This window comes from Drosophila willistoni, assembly GCF_018902025.1.
Source record: "Drosophila willistoni isolate 14030-0811.24 chromosome XL unlocalized genomic scaffold, UCI_dwil_1.1 Seg142, whole genome shotgun sequence".
Taxonomy (NCBI): domain Eukaryota; kingdom Metazoa; phylum Arthropoda; class Insecta; order Diptera; family Drosophilidae; genus Drosophila; species Drosophila willistoni.
This window is the reverse complement of record NW_025814053.1, coordinates 4626788-4651597: the sequence shown is the minus strand read 5'-3', so window position 1 is coordinate 4651597 and position 24810 is coordinate 4626788. Positions and strand designations below refer to the sequence as shown.

The window sequence follows — 24810 nt, the reverse complement described above, 5'->3', positions numbered from 1 at the left end:
TCTCTCTCCTCTCCCGCTTTCCAGGCTGTCAGTGTGTGCACAAGAGGAAAAAATGCATCGAGCTCAGCCAGAACTAGTGGGGGTCGACTCACGCTCTCGCTTTCTCTTTCTCTCTATACTAAGCACTGCTAATGCGCAATTTACCTACGGTCCCGTCTCAAGACTATAAATTTCCGGCTAGGGCAAGAGCATTTCGATGGTAGGGGCCTAGGGGGATCGAAAAGTATGGGCATAGGACACATTTCACGGAATACTTTAGGCATGGGGCAATAAAAGGAGTGGAGGGAGGGGAGAGAGTAAGAAGTGAGCAGTCTAATGATGCTGCGCCGCCGGATTTGAACAACGAGAGTTGAGTAGGGAACCAAGAGCGGTTGACAGAGGTATGAGGAACTAAGACAAACTAAAGGAAGACATGAAAATTTTCGATATCCGTGCCTAACGACTGCCGGGAATCGTGTGTGTGTGTGTGTGTGTGTGTGTGTGTGTGTGTGTGTGTGTGTGTGTGTGTGTGTCTTAGTTTGGGTCTATGCGTTTATGTAAGTAGAGACAGGGTGACATGGGGCGGCAATGAGATTTCAAGAGCTTCCACTTCCGTTTAAGCAAAAATTTGTTATCGCCATACAGCAGCAGCAGCAGCGCCGGTTGAAAAATGGTCGGTAGCAACTGGGCCGCCACCGCCTACTCTACACTAACGAGCCGAGGGAATAGCAGGGCAGGTAGGATGAGAGGTACCTATCCACTCCACCTATCCGCCAACATACCGCACAGGGCCCGATACCCTTGAGGCGCCCGTTGCCCGATTTGCTGCTTGTCTTGCATTTAATGTCACACGCTTCATTATTTCTAATTGGCAAATTTTCAATCAGCAAGCGCAAGCAATGACGATGAAAGAGGGACCGATAGAGAGGAATGAGAGATCGGAGGATGACGACAAAGAAAAGGAGGTGTAGCTAACGTCGTTGTTGCTGCTGTTGTTGTTGTAGTAGTCTATTCCCTGCGCGTAAATTTGGCTGCGCTGTGACTTAACAACTTCAGAATTCAATTATGCGACACACAGAGTGAAATCAACATTATTGATAAGCCGCAAGGACAACAGTAAAAAAAAAAAAAAAAAAAAAACAGGAAAAAGTAGGGAAAAGGCAACGAACAAAAAATAAAAGACGAAGACGCTGCTGACGATGATGATTTGAGGGCGGGCAAGAGAGTCAAGAGAGGTAACTAAAATATAGTAGTAAGGCCTGCTGCTGCTACCAACGTTGGTGTTGTTGTTGTTGTTGTTGTCGTCACCAAACAGAACAGAATGGAACGAAACAGAAGAGTACAGAACGAAGAGACGCGCAATCAGCCCAGCGGCGACATTGGAACTAAGTCAGCTTTTTCAACTAACCAACAAAAGTTTTGTACCCACACCTCCTTCCCCCTCTGTTTCTTTACCATCTTTTCTCCCTTCGACCCTCCCACTCCCACTCACACTCTATCTCTCTCTCTCTCTCTCTCTCTCTCTCTCACTGCCTCTTTGTCGCTTTCTGTGGCTGGACCAAGATGGACCCAGGGCCAACAAAAGAAAACGTAACGCGCAAATTATCGTAATTATAAATTAAGTCGACGTCGGCCAGGCGAGAAGTGGATGCTAGAGAGAGAGGATCGACTACTTTGACGGATGAAGGGGAAGAACGAAAATGAGGCGGGAGAGGACAGTTCTTCTCGTTGAAATGTGGAAGCAAACGTAATGAAAAATACTTTTTTGCTCTCTGTCTCCCTCTCTCTCTGCTCTGGGTATATGTGTGTGTGTGTGTGTGTGAAGCGACGAAGGGAATTGTGCGAAGCCTGACTGGCATTCGAAAATAGATTTTCACTATAAGAGAAAGCATCCCAAAGACGGGGAACTTCTTTGGATCCTATAAAGTGGAAAAGTTTTTACTTCGTTTATTTGTTGTTGTATTTTTTGGCGGGGGAGTAGGCGGAGAACAAGAAAAAGAGTACAAAAATGAAAAACCAGTCACTCGAAGATAGAGCTGTGAACCAACAGCATGAGAAGAGGGACCGGTACGGGTTGGGAGGTATGGGGTAAGTTTTCTACAGTTTACTGAAGCTATAAATGAAGCCATTTTGCGGCAGTCGAACCAGAATACAAGAGCGTTATGAGCTGAGCTCCGCTGAGCTAGGCATTATTATTTTTTGTTGTCAGACTGACTGAGTGAAAATGGATTGGGGAGGGGGGGTGGTTGGAGTTGAAGGACTGAGGGTAGACGAGCCGCCTAATTGTTGGAGATTTAAACAAAAGTGTTGCCTCCTGTCAGTCGAGTCGAGTCGAAAATATTCTTAGCTCATAAACCAAAAGCGTTAATTGGACGCTTGGCGAAAAGTTTTGCGCCCAACCGCCAAAGTCTTTTGCAGACAAACAGTTACATTAAATAGATACAAACTCGGTCCGGAGAAGTTCAAAGAAGTGTATAGCGGACAACAGGGAGCAGGGGAAGTGGAGTACTCTGAAATGAATGTAAATGCCGCTGGGCATGTAAAGCAGCAGGAGCAGCAGCAGGAGGGCGGAGGAGCAGGCGTAGCCGGACGGAGACGAGTGTAAGAAAAATTTACAACTTCCATGTCCACATCGAAGACAACGGCAGAACGACAAGAATAGAAACAAAATGGCGGCTATTAAAAATGTCGTCGGAAAACAAAATGGTTGGTGGGCAGGGGTAGCCCAAACAAAAGAAAGAATGACATACATTTACAATGTATAAAAAGATGAAAACAAAAACAAACAAGACGAAGCCAAAATGTTCTTTTCTAACCTAACCCTTTGAATCTAAGAGCAAAACAATTAACACCATAAAAGACATGAAAATATATATTATAAAAGTATTACAAGAATATTTAAAAATATTTGAAAAAGATAACGTTACACTTACAAAATTACCTTGAATTTCAGTAAGATTAGTCAAAAACAATCGATTAATCTGCCAAAACTCTAAAAAAAAGCGATCAAAAATGCCAAATTGGCATAGTCTTTGAATGAATTAGAAATGTGCTCACATTGTATACGGAATTTTTTAGTAAATCATTTAATGTTTCCGATAACCGAATTCATTTTTTCAATTCAATTACCAAAAGCTTCTTTTCACTAGCATTTTAGCTAGACACTTTGGTGAGGGCAAGAGAATAATCTTATTTTTTTTGGCAGCCTGATAGATGTTTCAAAGACGCCCCCAACCAACCGCCCCATTAGACTCGCCCCCTTGTAGCAGCAGCCTAATCTACCATTCGACGCCCAACTGGCCCTTCCAGCTACTGGTCTTGCTTGCCGCATAAGTAGCTGTGAAATTAACGCAATGGGGAAGAAATTTTAGTTGGATTCCGAAGTGACAATGGGAGTGGGAAGTCCTTAGAGGTGGGGTGGGGTGGGGTGGCAAGTCAATTGCTTTAGCCTTGGGAGGGAAATTAAATTTAATGGTTATAAATTGAAAATGACCAAATGAAATGCGTAAATATTGACTGATTGACTCAAGTTGACTTCTCTCCTCTAATGCTCCAGTTCATGTAGGCGGCGGTGGCGGAGGAGGATCCACTTGAAGTTTGACAGCGCTAATTTGTTGATTTGCTTTAATTTAATTTTTTTTTTTTTATCTAAGCTTGCTGTCCCAGGACGAAGCCAGCCCTCTCTCGTTCAAGCTCACTTTATCCTCCTCCTTACACCCACGATAACAGTAGCGAAAAGTTTTGTGAGCCAACTAATGAGCTTAGGAGTCCTTAGACCCTAACCATTCACAGACCGAAAAATGCCCGGAAGTAATTATGATTGTTTTCGACATGATTTTTGCCATTCTAATTGAATTGCGTAAAAAGGAGGGAGCGACCCGGGTAGAGAAAGGAAGAAGATGAAGAAGAAAGAAATGCGCAGGACACCAGCACGTGCAGGATTTTATATTCTTTCGGTGGGGTGTTAGAGCATTTTTGGGCAAATATTTTATGACAAATGCCAGACAAGTCATAATTTCTGACATTTTTTGAAGGGCAATTAAAGTTTACTTCACGCTCTTTCTGTTCTTTTTTTTTTTTGTTTACGAAACGATCTGTTCCAAAATTAGCATGAATCCTTAGTTAAGACCCAATGGGAGGAGACCCATTACCCAATTCGGGGGTAATGTCAAATACACTTGAAATGGCTTTAATGAAATTCCTTTCCATTATTTTTTGGAGTATATTCTATAAGTTAATATATATGTGTATGTGTGTGTGTGAGTGTGTACTTTACTCCAAGGTCAGACACATATTCTTAAAACATTGTCATACATATGTATGTATATATTGAAAAGAAAGTATCCTAGATATACGAATGACTACAATAAAACTCACTCATAAATGACAAGAAGGGCGAGAGAGAGGGAGGGAGAGGTAGGGAGTGATAGTGTATATGTGTGTGTGTGTGTACATATGCCTTGTGTCTCAATGGTGATTTCGTGGGTGGGGTGGGCGGTGTTTTGGGTTTATCTCTAGGCACACATCTAACTACACACTTTACATATACATATACATATGTACATACATATACAGATATGGCTATGGCCATATAATAAATCGAAGTCACGACAAATATAAATAATAAAATTTATTTTATTTTATTTCTATATAGCGTTTGTCTCTCCCCGACCCCGCCCCCTCTCTTTGCATTTCAACGTGCTTTTAGTACATAAATCTCGAGCTTAGCAGCGGACAGGCGAACGAACTCCGCATACGCAGCCAGCATCAGAAGCCTAAAAAAAAGGCAAAAGCAATCCAGCATATTAATTTCAGTTGTCGACTAACAATATACCCTGTATTTACTAGAGAAGTCAATAAAAATCTGAAGTTAAATCAAAAAGATTACTCTAAATGTACATATTGCCTACTTTTCTGCGCTTTATGCAATTATAATTCTTAATTGGATCTAGTTCTCTCTCAATCTATCTCCGTCTTTAATGTAAATTTATACGATTTCAATGCTAGCCTAGATTACTGGGTATGCATAAACGAAAGCTGAAAAAATATCAATGTTAGGGCGCCTATAACAACCAAAGCGAGCCATAGAACCGTGGGCGTAGTATAGTCAAAATACCCAAGTACCAAACACCCAATCGCCCAACCGCTTCTACTCACATCTAAAGCCATTCGCATGCCCAATCCCAACTGGTATATGAATATTGTTTGTGCATATATAAAACAAAAAAAGCAGCAGCAGCCAAAGGAAGAAGTAACAATAACAAATCCAATATTAGATGGCTATAACAACAATGCGAAGTGAAGTAGGAGGCAAGTAACATCGTGTCGTCTGGACGAGTAGAGCAAAGGCAGCTGGTGCCGGGCACTGGGAAAGACAGACAGACGAACTGCTGAGTATAAAGATGAGAATGAGAATGACGATGAGGATGAGGATGAGAGAGTTTTCCAACACACACACATATACAACACATACAACACACAAATACACACACTCGTTTGTTCATGAGCTACACAAATATAAGCACTTGGAAAAAAAAACGAATTGAAAGCAAAATACAAAAAAGGGAAAGAAAAACACAACAAAATGAAATAAAAGCAAAAAAGAGAATTACACTTCAAAAGTTGCTTCTACAGGCAAATTAAAGAATTATGCAAAAATAATTGTCAATTTCCGTACAGTTTTCTTCTTGTTCTTCGATTTTTTTTTTTCCCTCACATCTTTAAATGTAAAGCTATAAAGATGTAATCGAACCGAATGATTACTCAGATTTAAAAAGAATATGGAAGAATGGCCAACAGATTTTCCCCTAAAGATATAACTTAACTTTATGATGCATAAATTGTTTGGATATAACAAACAAAAGTTTTACTACCCAAATGTTAGAAAATATATAAAACAAAAAACAAAGCTAGACTACAAAAAGACTGAGTTCGATCATTTGAAAATGATAAACTCAAGAATAACTCGAATGATAGATTCAGTGATTACATATTCAAAAGAAGAAAATAACTAAAAAGGGATTGCAATGCCATAAACCTTTTTTGGTAACTTTTTCTCTCAGATATTACAAATTAAGCAGCTTATTTTTGGACTTACCACGGGAGCTAAAGTCTTTTTATTGTTCATTTAAATTATGCTTTGCCTTTCAAAAGTAAACACAGACATTGTTTTTTTGCACAATATGAAAGTCAAAGCAATTTGCGGTCTATCAAACACACAGTACCTTTGGCTTTCAATAAGACTATTGCAAAAAAGACAAAATAGAAAGTTCTTTCTGAGAAGACATTAAAATAATTCTCCAGACAATTTCTTTATTATGAGATGTACATTTTTGTTGCCTACTTCTGGGAGTATATTTCAACAGAAAATTACTTTTGTTAAGGACACCGGAAGAGTTTTTCGTTGACAATCTACATACCTATATGAGAAATTTTAGGCAGTTTCAAAAAGAAAGAAAGAAAGAAAGGATACGTTTAAGATAAATTCAACTAAAATATCTCAAAATTTCCATCTAACGAACTTCAAAAACTTACAAAATTTCTCAAATGTTAATTCTAAAACATTTATGTTTTACATTTAAAACATTTTAAGCGACATGGGATTTTTAAGGTAGAGTTTATAAGGTGAAGTATGACTCTGCCTTCACAGTCCTAGATACGCCACTGAGAGTTTAATAAAATTGATGTGAGATTCCCTATTATGAGCAATTCAGAACAGAGAGCTACATTGAAATTTTTGTGTAAATAAATGTGTAAATTTTATACAATTTGCTTTTTGCCTGATTAAATTTCTTCTAAGCTTCTGAATGTGTATTATGAGCATCTCGAAATTTGCCATTTCTTTTAATCATTTCCGCACACAAGCACACACACACACACATGACTAATACGTAGGCAATCGAAGCGAAGAAACTAGTTTTACCCAGGTTACCCACAAATAAGCCTGACAAGTGGATGGTGATGGTTGTACAGGATGTGGGATGATTGATAAAAAGGGACCTTCAAGCACAATTCAAACCCACCACAGTCGACAGCCGTTATCTATATATATATATATATATATGTATATATATATACATATATAAACACCACCTCCCCCACGCCACGCCACACCCCACTATCCACTTCCCTCACAATTTAGGCTTAGACTAGACCATTAACTATATGCCAAGTGTTGCCAAGTGTATCTAAATTTTCTGCACTAACACCCAAAATCTAATTTATATCACGTTAATGAGCTTTTACGTCAAATTTTTCGGGCACCAAAGTTTTCCCAACCGAAATTCTCTCTCTCTCTATCTCTTTCACTTTTTCTCTCTCTCTTTCTTTGTATCACTCCCACTGTGAGGTGCGGGAGGTATGTAAAGGGGTGGGGTTGGGGTGCAAATGTATGTGTGTAAATGCGGGCTAGTCTAAAAAGGTTGAATAGCAAACGAGTAAGAGCGATGCTAGGGAGAAGGCCAACTGGTATAAACTGCACGCAAGAGAGAGACCGATATACAAAGAGAAAGAGAGATGAAAAAAAAACTGTCAACTGTAAAAAGTTTGGCCAGGGTTATCAAATGAAATTTGTGGCAATAAAACGAAACGGAATGGCATAGCGAATTCGAAATGCGACAAGGAACACAAGGCAGAGGGAACAGACGGACAGAAACGGGATTTTCATCGGGTTGTATAGCGAACGAGAGCGACAAAGAGGGAGAGACAGAGAAGAGCTGCAGAAGGCAAAAGCAAGTGGTAGAGAATGAGAATATTCGAAAGTGAACAAGAGCGTGAGATGAGTGAGGAGAGAGGTAGACTAAGCCAATAACCGAAAGGTTATTTAATATTTGGCTACAGTTGTTGGCCTACACTCAGTCAGTCAGTCAGTCAGTCAGGGAGTCAGCCAGTCAGTTGGTAGGTTGTTTCGTTGTTTCGTCATACTCTTCTCATCCTTTTTATCCTTATCTCCCTCCCCTCATACACACACACACACACACACACACACACACACACACACACACACACACACACACACACACACACACACACACACACCCACAGATCCGAGCCGGTTTCGCTTGGCACTTTTTTTTTTTTTTGGTTCATAACAAACATCAAACAGCTTCAAGGGTGTGGAGGGGGGCGTGGTCCCTTTTTTATTCTTGTTCGCTTCTTCTTTAGATTTTTGTTCGGCTCTTTCTTTTTTTTTTGAGTTGGGTGCTTCGACATTCGGCGCCCTGCGGCCAAATATTAAACAAATCTAAGCGAAACGCATTGCAAAGTTGTCAACTTGCTCTGATAACATGCCTCCACGTCCACGCCCCACCGGCAGCGCCGCCCCCGTTGGTCGTCCCCTGCCCGTAGTCACAGTTTGGCACCACCTTCATACGCCTCCCTTACCCTTACCCTTACTCTTCATCTCATTCGCAACTCACGCGCCTTTCGTTTTGTTTCCTCTTTTTGTTGTTGCAGAAAAAAAAACGAGAAAAAGGCAAAACATTGGCAAATTTAAATGCAAATTACCAGGCACAGACATTGAGCGCAAAACGCTCTGAGTGGAAGACGGGGGAAGATGGAGCCGGGCCGGGCCGGGGCATCCTATTATAGACAGCATTTGAAATTATGGCTTAAACTAAACCGGCAAGTAAGTAAGGCAAAAACATTCAGGTAGCAAATAATGGCCATCTGGCGGTGGTGACTGGAGGAAAACCAAAAAGTGCTGAGCGCAAACTAAACTGCAGCATGTGTTACGCATTTAAGCCAAATGCCACGCCCACGCCCATTGACAAAAACACACAATTGACAATTCGCATGATGAGATTTTATGTAATTTTTTTCTTTTTTTTTTTTTTTGGGAGAATTTGCACACATAAAAATTGTAATTGTGAATCGTTAGAATACATAGTCCATAAGAAGCTTTGAAACTGAAACCAAAATCGAACCAACTGAAACTCAAATCGAAATGTTAATTGGAAATTCGAAATCGTAATGGAAACTACAGCTAGTTACAGTTATAATTCGTATCGAATGTCAGTTGAATTGAAACTGTTTAGATATTAATTTCACAATTTCTCGACCAAATTATCGTCGTTTCCAATTCCAGCAACTAATATACACATCATATTGTGGAGCTTTCACAGGGATCCACTGTCCAGTGAGCAGCCCCTCACGCAGTTTGTACAATTAATCATAAGCAAGCGAGCACAAAGATAAAACCATGAAGGCTTTCTCAATGCATTCCTGTAAAGTGAGCAAGACACATGGCCAGGCACCAGGACCACCACCACCACCAGCACCACTAAGGACTGAGACTCTGAGCAAGGCCAAGAAGACCAGAATCAGTACCAAAAAGGGGGATACCTGCAAAACGTCCACCCAGTCCGACATTTGGGCTATAAGGCTAAGGGACTCTGACTCTGTCATGTTGTCATCTGGCAACAAAATCCCAGCTCATGCTGGTGATAAGTTGGCGCAATGTCAGTGGACGGGAGGGGGGTGGAGGGAGGAGGGCAGAGGTGTTGGAAGTAAAGATACAGACAGACAGAGGGAATGTGAAAACAACAGCAAATAGCAGCGAAATCATTTGGCGAGCCACAAACTTGCAGCAAAATATGGCATATGTGCGTGCCCAGCCGTAACAAGAGATCCGACCTGTGTGTGTGTGTATATGTGTTGGTGTATGTGCGTAGGTGTGTGTGTGTAAGGAGGCGCTTGGGTGTGGCAATGTAATACAAACTTAGATAACTTCATAGTTTCCATTCTACGCATTTTTCTTTTCACAATTTAATCTTAAGAGGATAAGCCGAAAGTGAAAAAGTTATTTAATATGCTGATGCAATTGTTTTCTAATCGTTAATTAATCGAATTAATATTTCAGGCTTAGCGAATTTCATGTTTACCCAAAAGTTTCAAGTACTTAATACCATTTTGAAATATGCTACATTAGATTTTAATTGAGATATGTTTATTACTTAGAATACCGCAACGATTTCATTAATTGTATCAAAAAGATTTCGTTTAAAGAGAATCTCATTTTGGCCAAAAGTCAAACGGAATCGTCTGTTAAGTTTAAAAAGGATTTTCTTCTTAAAAGGTGAGCGAAACTGTTTTCAATACCTTATTGTTCTATTATAACCATTTATAACGTTTGCCTTTTTCTATATAACGGTTAATGAATTCGGTCAACGGTTATGCTAGCATGACCGTAACAAATGAGTTAATGAAAATGACAAATGTGAAGCGAAAGTCAGTTAAACATGGACCATAAAATGAAACAAAATTAATGACAAAATGAATAGTTCCAATAGGACGCTAAGGGCACAAAAATGGACACAGACAAAAAGAGAGAAAGAGAGAGAGAGAGAGAGAGAGAGAGAGAGAGAAAGAGCGAAGAAGAGTGTGAAAGTTGAAATGGAAAAAAGCATGAGAATGAGAATCGGCAGAAAAACTGTGCAAAGTAAAGGAATGATGAATTGAATGATTGCACAATTTATGTACATATATATGGAGAAATGAAATAAAGTCATACATGTACATACAAACGTAGTGAGTGAATGAATGAATAAATATTAACATACACTCACTTTATTTGCGTCACATATTCATTCATTGAAAAATTTCATTATGCTACACTTTTTCCCTTTACAGGAACAAGGACCGAGCATGAGAGAAGAGAAGATAGAGGAGGAAAAGAAGAAACATTCATAACTCAGGCCCTTGACTTTGTCTTTCGTTTCACCTCTCCTGCCAGTGTGTATCCACCCTCGACTACTTGTTATCCCCCTGTATGACTGTCTTGCTGTCTTTGGGCCAAAATTTATGCACTCCTCTACTTACTTACATACATATGCCGCAGTTATTACATTTACACAGCTTCGCATTTTTTGGTCAAATTCCCTTGAAGCGAACCAAAAATTTCATGCCACCCACCAGCCCGCTTTACTTCACCCACCAAAGCCAAACCCAAAAACCGAAACCCTAGACTAAACTGAAGCTGGACAGGACGAGGTCCAGCCAAGCGACAAACTTCATGTGCAGGAGCAAAGCAAACCAAAACCTTTTGCCAGCTATTTATTTATGGGGTAAAGCAAATAACCAAACAAAAGCATTGAAAATAGAAAACAAAAACAACAACAACAACGAAACAGCAACGAAACGAATCCGAAAAGCGAAAACATAACAAACTTGCTGAAATTCAAAAGCATAGAGACTCTGCGCTCTGAAATAAAAAGGAAATTTATTATTTATTTATTTCGTTATCACTTTGTATGCGACACAAAAACCGCAACGGCTACCTCGGCTAACTCGGACCTAGCAATCATTTATGAACTTTCGCCCCAAACGGGGACTTAAACCACGAAATGACTGAGAGCATAAAACGAAATGAGTATACTCATACGAATTTTGTATGCTCTATCTAACTAATAACTAAATTATAATTAAAAGAGAAATTTCATAACTCCAAGTTACCAAACTTTACAAACTTATTGGCCGAAAAATTAAGTCACTATCAATTAAGGATATATCCTTATTACTAAAAGGATGTCAATTGACGGATTTTTGATATTTTTGAACATTTCTTCAATCTACAAGACCTTTTCCTTTAAAAACAAAAAATTGTGACTTTATTGATATGCTACCAAACTTTTAATTTCCAAAACTATTTTGAAACTTTGATTTTAGCCAAGATTTTTGCAGTGCAAGAATTTTACAAAATCATTTGAAATTTGTCACCTTTTTTGGTTTGTTTTCGAACTACAATAATTTCATAAATTTTCATTTTTATACATAACCGAAACTCTCAAAATTTGTGCATAGTTTTTGTTTTAATGGCCTTCTGATAATCAAATTGTAATACCTTTTGGGGAAAGGGTAACCGAAATGTGTGCTCGCATCCGCACATATTGCAAGCCGCAGAGGAAATAAAAGTAATAGTTCGTTTCGTCGGCGAATCATCATGGCTCCATGGCCCATCTCCGCAGCCTATTCCCACTTGTATGTGTGTGTGTGTGTGTCTGTGTCCCATGTCCTATGGTCTGTGTCCTGGACGCACACGCATTTGTGATTAGAAAAAGGATACACGTAATTTTTATCCAACATCCCCTTTTACGAGCTTCTTCTTGTGTGCCCATAATAAAGGTTAACTCTAACGGTGGCAAGGTGACAAGTTGGCGGTTATTATTATGCCACACAGAGCGCCGACCCAGCGACCCTTTAAGTCCCCATCATCCCTACCTCCATCCTGCTGTCCTCTCTCTCTCTCTCTCTCTTGCTCACTATGTCGCTGGCATTTACAATGGATTTGTTTTTGAATTGGAATTGGTTTCGCTTCCCTCACTTTTCTTTTTTTTTTTTTTGGTTTGATTCTCTTCTTTTTTTTGTTGTTGTGTTGCTTGGGTTCGATTTTGGTTTTGGCATTGGTCGCTGTTGTTGTGGCTGGTTTAACATTGATAGCGTTTTTAATGGCCTTTGTCTGTGTGCAAATTCGATGAGGTTTGAGGTATGGGGAATGGAGAAATGTTGGTTGGAGGTTTTTTGGGATCACATTTTAGATGAGCAGGAGGCAGGTTTGGAGGAAGTGTGGATTTGCTAAGAGTGACGCTAAAGCACATCCAAACACACACACATACACAATGGACACCACTGACAAAGTGTGTTCATAAATCAATGTTTAGTTATTATCGATAACGATTATTGAATGATAATAATAATAATAATAATGTCAAAAGTTTCGTTTAGCTTCTGCTTGGCCTTTGTTCTCATTCTCATTTTGGTTGATTTGGAATCGGATTTTGGTTTTCTGGTTTTTAGAGCAAATGGTAAAATCAAAATAATGACAAGAAAGATTTATGTATGCATGATTTTCCATAAGCAACAAATTTATGACCCAATTAAATGTGGAGAGTGAAAGACAGGGAGACAAATAGAGAGAGAGAGACACACACTTAATAGACAATTATTAGAATTAGGACCTTAGAATATACTTATCGGAAAATTAAGAGAAAAGCTTTGTCAATCTGTCTAATTTATTGTTGACCCTATGATGATTTACCTGGTCATCTTGTCTACGATTTATTGCCCTGCATCGCTTATCACTAAATTTGATTCATACTTGATATGTATTCATATATATATTTACTTATAATTTACAAATATCTTTTCAATTGTCTACAAACAAAACTAAAAGTAGTACCAAGTCAAATGATTTACAAAAGCGTTGGAATTTTTTTTTTTTATCGATTTAGTTATTGTGATTAATTGCTTGCCTCTTTTACCTCACAAGTTATTATGTTATTGTTTATAAATCTTTCGCTTTTCACTGTTGTGTATGTACAATATCGAAACAGGTTCACTTAATTTTTAATGGTATAAAGATTTATTGAAAAACTTTTTAATCAAGTGCAAATAAGTACTTTCAATTCAATTTGAATTTAACAAATTTGTTGTCACGCCTTTAAAGCGCATTCTTCAGGCTCTTTTCTATTGGATGGCATGAAAACTATTTGAGAGTACATCAAAGTTTGCCTCAAATTACCGTTGCGCTACATAATTCAGAGAAACTTTTGATGCCGCTAACCTAAATGAAGGTACCAACCTCTATACCACCTTCTACCAAAAGTAGAAGGAAACATACACGAACTGGACTGAAGACTGGGGATTAGGTACTGGGGACTTCGTACTGAGGACTGAGGACTGAGAAAAAGCAACCGGATCAGCGAGATGGTAGCAGCTGTTGGCATTCGTTGGCTGATTAGCACGACAGCCGCCAGTTTAGTTCCGACGAGTTTAAGTTCACTTTGTCATTTTGGGGGATTGCCATTGGAATGAAGAAAGTGGAGTAGCAAAACGTAAACAGGAGGTGGTAAGTGAGTGGGAGAAGTTTTAAGAAACTGTAATGGTGGGGAGCTCTGACATTTTGCCTGCCTGCCAGCCACCCAGCCTGACTGCAACTTTACGCTAAACGTGTGCGCAACGCCAAATGAAAACTTTTCAATAAGCTAAACACTTCACCAGACAGACTCAGACTCCTTGCTTCTTCACTCCAAATGTCATTCTCCTTCTCCTGCTGCTACTTCTGGTGGTGGTGCTTCTGTTGTCTATCTCGCTCATCTCATGGGCTTCGTTTTTTTTTTTCTTTTTTTGGGGTGCTGCTAATGAATACGAGCATGGTTCTGGTACATAAAATTGTTGTTTGCCAGTCGACTAAAGAAAAAGTCTATATCTCTTTCTCTCTCTCAGTCTCTCTTTCTCACACACACATTCTCTGTCTCTTCGAGCAACTTGAAACTATGCATTTAATTGATTTCGAGTGCTTTAAGCAAATATAAACTGGGTGAAAAGAGTCAAAGTTGGTGGGCAGGGGAATAGAAGGAAGAGAAAGATCCCTTCAAGTCGGTGGAGAGTCAGCATACGCTTCAAGAAGCAAACACATTAAGAAAGAGATGCAGAGAAAGAGTAAAATGAGGCAAAAGAGGCAAATAAGGTGGAGAAGGAGAAAAATACTGTGGCAGTGAGAGAAAGAGGGAGAGAGAGAGAGAGAGAGTGCGATTGCAAGTCGTCTAAGTCGTCTTCTGTCTATGGGCTTTATGCAAATACTTGGCATTGCATTTAAATTAATCATACGCACTGTGTGATGCTCGTAGCATCATAAGAAGGAAGGCTGAGAGAAGTTGAGTTGAGTTGAGGGAAAGGGTTGGCCAAGGCAAATAGAGGTAAACAGTTAACATTTCGAGAAATTGGTGTGTGTTCGTGTTGGGTGTTTTTGCATATGTATGTATGTGTGTGTGTGTGTGTGTTTGTGTGTGTATTTGTGCAATTTGCAAAATTGCTTTGCGCATCAGTTCCAGTTTTTTTTCTCCTTTTCTCATACCCTTAAAACAAAAAGATGCCTTCGAGATGTAAATCTCTTACACATTTCTGTCTGATCTGTATTTATTAGCAAAATTATTCCCTGGATGGTATACAAAATGAGATCAGCCGATCTGATTGGCAAAATATACAAAGTATATAAGTACATTTTCCTTATTTTTCTGACTCACTAAGTTTCATCTGCTTTCTTTTAAGGAGATGCAAATAAAATTACTATATTATCTAATTCCGATAGTATGATTGACCGATTTAAGCCAAGCAGTTAAAGTGTATACACTTGTTCGTTATGTAGTTTTTGTCCTACAATATGTTCCCCTAATACAGTTCTTTTTCTGGTTTTTGGCGTCAGTTTTATTGCATATCCTGTAGGCAGCAAATGGCAATCGTAATCTTGTGTATGTCTGTGTGCGTGTGCCTTTAAGTAGTCCCTAACTCTAAAAATAGGGTTAGCAAGACACAAGCATACACAGACATAGACATAGACATTCAGTTGGGTTAAAGCGAGTTGCTTTACCTTAATTTATGTGCTCACAGTTTGAGAAGCATTGAAAATGCGTTTATGTAAGCTTATGCCAGTGTGCGTGTGTGTTGGTCCTTATATGTCTGTGTGTGTGTATGTGCATCATCATCATATAAATCAGCTTGGCAAACGGGAAGCGCTTAGCTAAGCAAGCAAACAAGCAGCAGCAGTTATGGGACAACAACAACCACAATAATAATAATAATAGCAGCAACAACAACAACAACAAGAATAACAACAAATAAACACTAGACTAAGTAAGACACAGTAAGCAAGTAGTTAACGAAGTTTTTGTACCCTTTGAGGGAATAAACTTTATCCATCCATTTTCATGGCAACGTGAAAATAGTATAGCATACTTTTTTGGGACCACTCAATTGAAATTGAATAAAACAAAAGGAAAGATTTGACTGAAGATAATAGACAAATAGTGATTAAATTTATTACAAAGTAATATAAAAAGAAACAAGGTTTTGCTTTCGATTTTTCAGCCATTTAACCGATTTGCCATATAAAACATTATCGTTGATTGGCCAATATACCGTGTAATATATATTCCTTAATATTAGCCACTTGATATACCCTTTTAGCTGTTTCCTTCATAATATTTTACTTTGTTTTCTTAGAGGGTTCTTGGTCTGCATTTGACAAGTGCAAGTATGTGGATTGTGTGCGTGTGTGTGTGTGAGTGTGTGTGTGTAAAATATCTTTGTTGTTGTTTTGGCTGTTTGCTGTTGCTGGCATAATATGCCAGCAGTTTGTCGTGTCCTGTGCATGACTATTACCGTTAGTTGCTGCTGTTACTGTTAGTGTAACTTTTCTCGTTCGTCTGGTTGTCGTTGTTGTTGCTGGTACCCACTTGACACTAAACGAAAATGAAACGAAAAATTGTTGGTCTAGCCGCAGGCGGCGACGAAAATAGAACAACAACAACAACACCAAAAGCAACAGCAGCGACAACAAGTACTCTATGAAAAGCCGTCGAGTTTTTACAGTTTCACAGGCACTTGAAAAACAACAACATATAACGCAAAACTAAAAAGAAGTATAAAAAAAGGAAAGCCAGAGGCAACGTCTAACTTGAAAACGTAGTTGAAATACCCTCGCGTTTTTCAGCATAAAAGTTACAGTAAAAACCATGTAACAATTACCATGTAACCAGTTGCTAGAATGCCAGGCTCTCCCATAGATTCTCATCATAATAATGATTGAAAGACTTATGCTTTAAAGACATTGTCCTAAATTAGCAAGAGATTCCCTTTCAAAAGCAAAATACGCAAAAATAGAAGATCAAAAGTTTCATTAATTTTCATTCATTGTATGCTTTATTTCCAATAATATAAATGTTTCATTAAAGCTAATATTTAAGTAAGGATAACAGTGTTTTTAGGCATAGGCTTTTCATCTGTGACATTCAAATGTCTGTTCGATTAAAGGCTTGTACAATAATTGACATGTTATTATAAAGGAACAAGGGAAGAAAACCTTTAATGTTCTTATACCTATATCATATAAACATTTTACTCGATTCCAATGCCCGTTGAATAGTTTCGTATATGTATCTTTTTCTACCAATAGAAATAGAATACATAGATACAAAATTGCTAATCTCAAATGTAAATTTTGTCAACATATTATCACCGCGTATATATGTACATATATATATAGTCCCTGAATTCTTTTAAAATAGATGGTTATTTCACTTGTGCTAATGATCATCTTTAGAAAGACTCTTAGGTTCCTTTTTTTGTTGAAGGGTATAAAATGTTCTGCTCTCTCTCTCTCTTTCTCTCTCTCTCTTAGACTTGTTAGTTTGTGTGTGTTCGTTGGTTATTTATAGTTGTCGCTTGTTTGTTGTAACTGGTTGTTGGTTGTTCGTACTTTTATTATTCTCTTTTTTTTCTGTTTTGTTAATAAGTTGTTGTTACAAGATTTTATGCATAAATTATGCAGCGGGGCTTCGTGTCATTTGTCTGCCAGAACGTCGACGACGGCGACAACACTTTAAAGTTTGAACAGGACTGCCAGAGTTGCCATCTCTTTTCAGTTGGCTATATCTCACTCGCATTCCATCCCCATCCCCCCACTCTTTTTTACTCACTCACACACACACACACACACAATGTTGTTTTATTAATGAGCTGTGCCAAATTAAGTTTAATATATGTAAGTTTAAATGTTTCAGTCTATCCCTTTTGCTTCATCTCCACTCTCGCTTTCTCTCTCTCTCTGTCTCTGTCTCTATCTCTTTTTCTCTCTTGCTCGGCGTGTCGCGCGTTGTCCATATGACATTTATCATTTATAATTATTTGACCGTGTGGTCAAAAATGGAGAGAGAAGGCTGCTGGGCCGTTTGGGGCGTGGTCTGACGTTTTCTTTGTGCATGCATATTTTGACATTTTGACATGCATTAAATCAGTCAAGTGTAGACCACTTTGAGCTACTCTTAGTCACTTTGTGGTGCGTTCCCTCCATCATTCTATCCATCTTGCATTTACTCAATGTACTTCTCTTTCAGCCTCTGTGTCTTTGTGACTTTTGGTTTCCCTTTTTATATGTATATGTATGTATATATGTATGTACTTTTATGCGGTTTGAGGCTAACTTTTAAGTTAACCGCATTTATTTAAATACGAAACCCTCATCTGCAACCTTTTGGAGTTGCAGAAGTTAGAAGTTGCATCGCCCAACCTACCGTTTCCCCTCACTAACAAGCCTTTTAACGCTCTTTAGACATAAGATTTTAGTTAAATACTAAAACGACATTTAAGTACTTTTGAGAGCACACAGAAATATAATTTTATTCCTACTAATTGATCTTTTTTAACTCATCGGCTTCATTCGTGAGTTAATTTTTAGTTATATTTCGCTCTTTTGTTGCTCTTAGGAACTTTCTCACAACTCTAACTCTAATAATTATTTATATTATTAATATTTTTCTATTTTTATTTCCATTATGTCCCAAAAAGCAATTTCTTTTTTCAATTTCTTTTATGCGTAAATGAATAATCTAACCTATCCTGGAAATGGTTTTATGCTCTGGCATTTTTACCTTTAATTCAATCAAAGCAGTTATCATCTAGGAAGATGATCAGTCAGTTTGATCAAGATGAAACTCTTATATGTTTAAGATCGGCTCAATGATTTATAAGTGCCAGATTAGCCATAAAGCAAGAAAATAAAAAATATATGATCATTGAAAGCTTTATTTAATGACAACAAATTTAAAACTATTTTAAAATATACAAAATTCTGATTTTGAATGAAATGCTTAAAAATTCGAAAAAACAGCATTACTTTTGCAATTTGTTTTTGACTGTATTTCATTTATGTTTATCACCCCCAAAACTTATATTTTTGATTTGTGATTGCTACAGGCCCCGCTCTTGCTTAATTCTGCACTGGGTTTATGGTTGTATTTATTGGATTTACCTGTTCGAAAGGATATATGTACATAGTTATAGAGTTTGTGTTCTATGCTATATAATCTGATATATCTTCCATTGGTTATGACTTTGTTTGTTTGCTTTCTAGCATTTTTCAATGCTCACTCACTCTCTCTCTCTCTTTTTGTCTCTCTCTCTCCCTTTCTCTCTCTATTTCGGTGTTGCGAAATTTATGAATTGTTTAGTGATTTATGTGGTGAGAAATTTGCTTATGTTAATTGCTACAAGGCGCATTATAGCGCGACTAACGGTATGGACAACGCTTTAACGGTACAGCGAAGCAGTTTCGCCTTAATTTATGGATAAAATATTGAATTTTGCTACCATTTTTCAATGTTTCTGCTTTTAGATTTTACTTTTTTTTTGTATTTTTATTTTCAAATTCAGCTTGTAGCAATTTTTCATAATTTTTGCCGTTGGCATAAATCAAACAACAAAAGTAGGAGAGAAACAGAGAGAGAGAAGGAGACACACAACAAGAAAAAGTGTGAGAGAGAGCAAAAGAGAAATGGTGAAAGCGAGCAAGAGATAGGGGGATAGGGAAAGCATATTTTCTACTTAGTTTTGTTTTGGCAACAGTTTTGCAGTCACCGCTGCGACATAGTTAGACATTTTCTATTTGTGTGCGTGTGTGTGTGTGCAAAACCTAAAGGAAGCATACAACAAAAATGGGCAAAAAAGGGACACCAAACACCGGAAGCAAACAGAGAGAGGAAGGGAATCCATGGGAATCCATGGGAAAGGAGCCTTCGCGACGATGTCTGGCACATTTAACAGGCGCCCAAAGCAAAGCCACAGCCAACTGACGACGACGACGACGACAACAATATGCAACGCCTTGGACGTTGTTGCCATCAATCCCCATTCCCCCAACACCCCAAACCACCCTCCGCCAACAATACATGCCCCTAACCATCAGAAGCTGGCAGCCTGCTCCATGTTGCAGCGGCTGTTGGTGTTGTTGGTTATTAACATTACTCTTTGGCGTCTTTAATTAAAGTGCGTTGCTCGGATGAGATGCGAGAGTTTAATTTGTTGTAATTAATATGCGGAGCCCCATGCTGAGGTTACGCATTTTTTCGCTTATCGCTTTTGGCACACACACACACACCCATACATACATATTTATGTAGGTACAAATGGGTTAAGATGGTGGGCGGTGGCCATAAACCATTCGCAAGCTGGGGGACCATGCGGAAAATCATTATTTTCCAATATCACCAGCTCAGCAGTTGCAACTGGAGAAGTTCTGGTAAAATTCTGTTGATGAAGTGGTCATTAAATTTATAGGTATATATAAATAGAGTATTGCAGAATGCTCATCAGATAAGTATATTCGCAAACAATGCAAACACTCTCACTCACAGGATAGATCAACTTTGAAATGCAGAAGCAGTCGAACTGAATTGGTGATTTTAATTAAAATATAAGTATGAACTTAGAAAATTCCTTCCTACAGAAACTAAGAAATAGTTGGCTGATCCCAAACTAAGAGCGATCATGGATCATACATTCAAAAGGAAGATCTTAAGACGCCAAACAGGCGTCACTCCGAAAGCAAGTAATTGAGTTTTTTGCAAGTACTAGACATTCCTAAATAACTTAATGAAAGGATCTACAGATCTGGTCACACTCGGCACTAACAATTTTGAGAAATCCTTAAAAAAATAAACCTAAAATTATTTTAGAAAATGCAAATAAAGCATTCGAGTTCTTTAGACCTTAAATTTCAATGTACTAAATCATCAATTCCCATTTTTATATACACCAAGAAGAAGAGCAAATGAATCCTCTATAATTTTGGTAACTCTAAAACATCAGCAATTATGGAGAGAATGTGGAAGGAGGAGGATCAACAACTGTTGACACCACCTCTGTATATATGTATGTATGTATAGGTTTTTATGTATATAGCTTAAATTCTCATGCAAAAGGACTCACCTTAAAGCAGTCCGTTAGTACTTTTTTTTTACGCGAACGGATGAAGCCAACTGTTGGCCAAGATGTGTACGTAATGTATGGGCGTAAGGATAAAGGACACAAAGACAAACTCACGCGCACACGGACACGCGGACCCAAATACCGAGCGACGCTTGCAAATGAGTTTCTGTTCTTTCTTTTTTTTTTACTTATTTTTTGGTTTTGTTTTGTGCTACAGCTTCTCTTCTTTGTGCTGCTATTGCTTGGTGGTTCTCTTTGGCTTTCGCTTTTCGTTTATGTCACTACTTGATTTATGGGGGAGCACAAGAATCAGCGACGCCAGTTGCAGCTAATGGAACGCGGCAATTTGTTAACACTGTCGCCGTGGCTGTTGTTGTTGTTGTTGTTTTGGCGATGGTATTATTGTTAGGGTTGGGGTTGATGGCCAAGCCGCTTGCACGTGGCTTTGGCCTGCATTTTGGCCTCGATTCTGGGCGGCTTTTTGTTTTTTGAGGTTTATTTTTATTTGAACTTTGCACACTTGTGGCTTTATCTTCTTTATTTTACTCTAGCACTGACAACACTTAACAAAAAGAAATAAATTCTCACAATGCGAACGACATTTGTTTATGGCCTCTTATCAATCAATTTTAGATAAATGCTTTGGCTGAATATTAAATAGGCAAATTGCAAGCGCGCAGGACAACCTTTGGGCTAGGAAATTGGTAAACAACTAAACCATTACTCTGGTCGAGGACTTTCCATACGTTCGCAATGAAAAACTGGCGCAAGCGCTTTTCCAATTCGACAGTTACTACTTAAATTTTAAAAACGATAACATTTTAACGTAGCACATGACGTAACGTAATGTAATCGGAATGATGCCAGACTGAACAAATTGCGATCATGTGGCAACGCTATTGTTTGCCCATAATTTGTCTGGCAGCACTGGTTGAAACTGACAACGATAACTACGTGGCCGCAGCTGGTATTGTTAAATTTGTTTAAAATTCCTGTAGAAAAAGTGAACAAATGCCAACAATGCTGGGAAAAATTATATTTACATTGACCAGCCTGTTACTGCTGGCCGCACAGTTTGGCGAGGCCTTTATAGTCAGCGTGGACGCGCACAACGAAGAATGTTTCTTCGAGAATGTTGAAGGTGGCACCAAGTTTGGTAAGTAATAAAGTTGTTGAGGAAAACATTCAACGAAACTAATGTTTTGTGTGATTTTAGGTGTTACATTTGAGGTAATCGATGGCGGCTTCCTAGATGTGGATATTAAAATCACTGGGCCCGACAACATTGTTTTGCACGAGAGCGAAAAGGAGTCTTCCGGCAAATATACATTTGCTGCCCCCGCCAAGGGAATCTACACGATTTGCTTCAACAACGAGCGCAGCAGCATGACCCCCAAACTGGTTATGTTCTCCATAGATGTAGGCGAGACACCCCAGCGGGCACCCGGCGCTCCCGGTGAAGAGGAGGCTGGCCACACCAAGCTGGAAGACATGATACGCGAGCTATCGGGCACATTGACCAGTGTCAAGCATGAGCAGGAATACATGCATGTAAGAACTTCATCGCCTCAAAAAACATTTGACAAAATGTTAATGTACTTTTTATATTATTCCTACTTAGGTTCGTGACAAAATTCATCGATCGGTGAACGAAAGCACCAACTCCCGTGTGGTTCTGTGGTCCACATTTGAGGCTTTGGTCTTGGTGCTGATGACCGTCGGTCAAGTGTACTATCTGAAACGTTTCTTCGAGGTCAAGCGGGTGGTGTAAATGTGAAAAGAAAGTGTGAATTATGTTAAGAAGGATGCTAGTAGATGGAAGGACGTATAGAACGAGTAAACAACAAGTCTCAGCCTAATTTAAATGATTAACTAAATCCTCTTTTTTTTGTAATAAAATTTAAAAGTAAACAAAAATATGCAGATGTTATGTATTGGTTCACATATATCGTATAGAGGTATATCTGTTTATACTTGATTTTGTCACTTGCCTTAGATCTAATTTTTGCCATATCTGGCAAATGCCTGGCTCACGAAATACAGTTCCTAGGGATGATACAAATTCCGATAGGTTTACATTAACAGTCGCAAACGAAAAGTTCATGCATACATACCTATAAATTAAAAACTACTGCTGACTAATAATGTAAGTTGATTCTTGTGAAGGAGCATATATGCAGTGCCAATTAAATACACGACTCCCATATATTCCACATTACCTCGAAACCTTTTTGGCCATAGTCTGTGCAAGAACAATGTCTGTTGCGGCGACTTCGTGGCCACCAGTTGAATTGCCAAATATCAGCGATGCTGCTTATCAGTTGTTGATGGAATGCTCATCTGTTGCCAAGCCGCAGATTGAGGTTGATCTCGACAAATTTAAAGAGGTCTCCCAAAACTTTCCCATTAAGGTGAGGCAGGGTCAATCTTTCCCTTTAACGATTTTCTTATGAGCTTCAATTCGCAGTTTGGCATAGATACTTGTCGCGTAAAATCACAGCCGGCAAGTCGATATGAAGTCATCCAGGAGCAGATAGCATCTGCATATCCGGTCATACATGAGCGTACATTGTTGTTATACTTAAATTTTTTGGAGCACAAGAAAAAGTTTGGTGAGTAATACATACATTTGATTTGGAGTGTTGTTATAGTTAATGTTCTAGGGAATTCCAAGGAATTGCCGATCTATAAGGATTTATCCCTCACTGATTTCGTGCAACGTCTCTTAAGCAAAAGATGTGTCTACTTTTTCGGCGGAGGTGATTCTTACCTCTTGCTTGACGGGCAGAAGGGCCATGGCGGCATCGAACAGATTGGCACTGAGGACCAAAAACCACCGCTGATCCTTCAGAATGTTCTTAGCTATGATGAGATAAAGCTTGCAGCTCTACTGTATGCCTCAACACATTCTGAATTCATTAACAACGGCAGTCGATCCAATGCGGGCATTGTGCAGCCGGATAAGAGTACAATTGAGACTGAAGGTGTTATAATTGGCATGATTGGAGCTCGCTTCGAACGCGATGCGGTGATGGACTGTGAGGATGTACTAATAACACCGACGCAGAACACGGCAGCCCATGGCTACGGTTCAATGGAGAATGGTACACGTGCCACGGACTATCGTCTGCTGTGGCGTAATTTTTACGGAGAACCAAAGGACTTTGTTAACGATCAAGTCATAGTAGATGGTAAACGTTTTATACAACTGGCTCGTTACGAGAAATTCGATGCAGTGGTCATGCATAAACGATATGCCATTACTTTTGACACTTTACTGCTGGAGGCTCAGGCAAGAGCCAAGAAGGCGGACAAACCCGCCTACATACATTTGGTTGGTTATGGCTTGGGTGTATGGAAGATCTCCGACGAGCAGGAGAGAATTTTCTTTGAAGCGTTCGAAGAACGTTTGCTAGCTCTCATCGAAATGGATCTGCTATCGCACATTGGTGTTGTACACTTTTCGTGGTTCCATTTGAAAAAAGTCGGCGGACTATATAATGGCGCTGTGATTCCTCAGAAATCTCATAGCGGCATTAAAATATTTATTTCGGTGCGCAATCCGGGGGATAAGTTAATGGAAAATATGTTGCCTGTGGTGACCTATGCTTGGGATGGCAATGCATTGCCTGGCAATGAGTTCTGGGCTGTAAGTTTGTCTTCTTTAATAAGGTGATCACATGGTAATTTCTTCTTTTTTTGTGATTTACAGAATATGCTAGTAGGCACTGGGGATCCAGCTGCTGCTTGTTCCACTCTGATATCAGAGCTACAAAATCCTCACATTAATTTAAAGTACATGAGTGGCTCCAATTTGCATATTGCCTCACTCCGTCATGGCCTGCTGCACATTGGAGAATTTGCCCAAAAAGTAACTCAAAAGGGACACAACTAAAATGCATTTTGAATATGTATAAAAATGTATAATCCATTGGAAAAGAATTTTTTTTTTAGTATTATATTATAGAAATATACAACTTTCTCCATTTCTTAAATGGCTTGTTAAGTTACTGTTTTAAGACAACATGGGGCAAATTGAAAATTCGGTAGAATCTTTATAATTCATTTAAACCT

General features: G+C 38.8%; 3 protein-coding genes across 4 annotated transcripts in view; 2 read left to right on the top strand and 1 right to left on the bottom strand.

Moving 5' to 3' along the window:
* The window catches only part of LOC6652829, a 59258-nt gene extending 38359 nt beyond the window's left edge, over positions 1–20899 (bottom strand). Inside the window, exon 1 of the mRNA XM_023181395.2 lies at positions 20737–20899. The gene's annotated coding sequence lies outside the window, so the exon portion shown is untranslated. The remainder of the gene's footprint in view (positions 1–20736) is intronic.
* Positions 20900–21654: 755 nt separating this feature from the next.
* On the top strand, positions 21655–22664 carry LOC6652828 (transmembrane emp24 domain-containing protein 2). Its single transcript, XM_002075507.4, has 3 exons — positions 21655–21892; positions 21953–22287; positions 22358–22664. The coding sequence occupies exons 1-3, from the start codon at positions 21748–21750 to the stop codon at positions 22505–22507; spliced, it is 630 nt and encodes a 209-aa protein (XP_002075543.2). The 5' UTR covers positions 21655–21747; the 3' UTR covers positions 22508–22664.
* Positions 22665–22805: 141 nt separating this feature from the next.
* Positions 22806–24731, top strand: LOC6652827. Of its 2 annotated transcripts, XM_023181333.2 has the most exons (5): positions 22806–22882; positions 22978–23147; positions 23204–23348; positions 23400–24385; positions 24449–24731. In XM_023181333.2, exons 2-5 carry the CDS (start codon positions 22992–22994, stop codon positions 24629–24631), a joined length of 1470 nt encoding a protein of 489 aa, XP_023037101.1. In that variant the 5' UTR covers positions 22806–22882; positions 22978–22991; the 3' UTR covers positions 24632–24731. The 2 variants fall into 2 exon arrangements, with proteins under 2 accessions (XP_023037101.1, XP_002075542.2); XM_002075506.2 differs by lacking the exon at positions 22806–22882 and having other exon boundaries at positions 22887–23147.
* Positions 24732–24810: the final 79 nt, after the last annotated feature.

Coding starts and splice junctions, on each gene's coding strand:
- LOC6652828 (XM_002075507.4), top strand. CDS start 21,748: ATGCCAACAATGCTGGGAAAAATTATATTTACATTGACCAGCCTGTTA. Junction 21,893..21,952: donor TGAAGGTGGCACCAAGTTTG/GTAAGTAATAAA, acceptor GTGTGATTTTAG/GTGTTACATTTGAGGTAATC. Junction 22,288..22,357: donor ATGAGCAGGAATACATGCAT/GTAAGAACTTCA, acceptor ATTCCTACTTAG/GTTCGTGACAAAATTCATCG.
- LOC6652827 (XM_002075506.2), top strand. CDS start 22,911: ATGCAGTGCCAATTAAATACACGACTCCCATATATTCCACATTACCTC. Junction 23,349..23,399: donor GGAGCACAAGAAAAAGTTTG/GTGAGTAATACA, acceptor TTAATGTTCTAG/GGAATTCCAAGGAATTGCCG. Junction 24,386..24,448: donor CTGGCAATGAGTTCTGGGCT/GTAAGTTTGTCT, acceptor TGTGATTTACAG/AATATGCTAGTAGGCACTGG.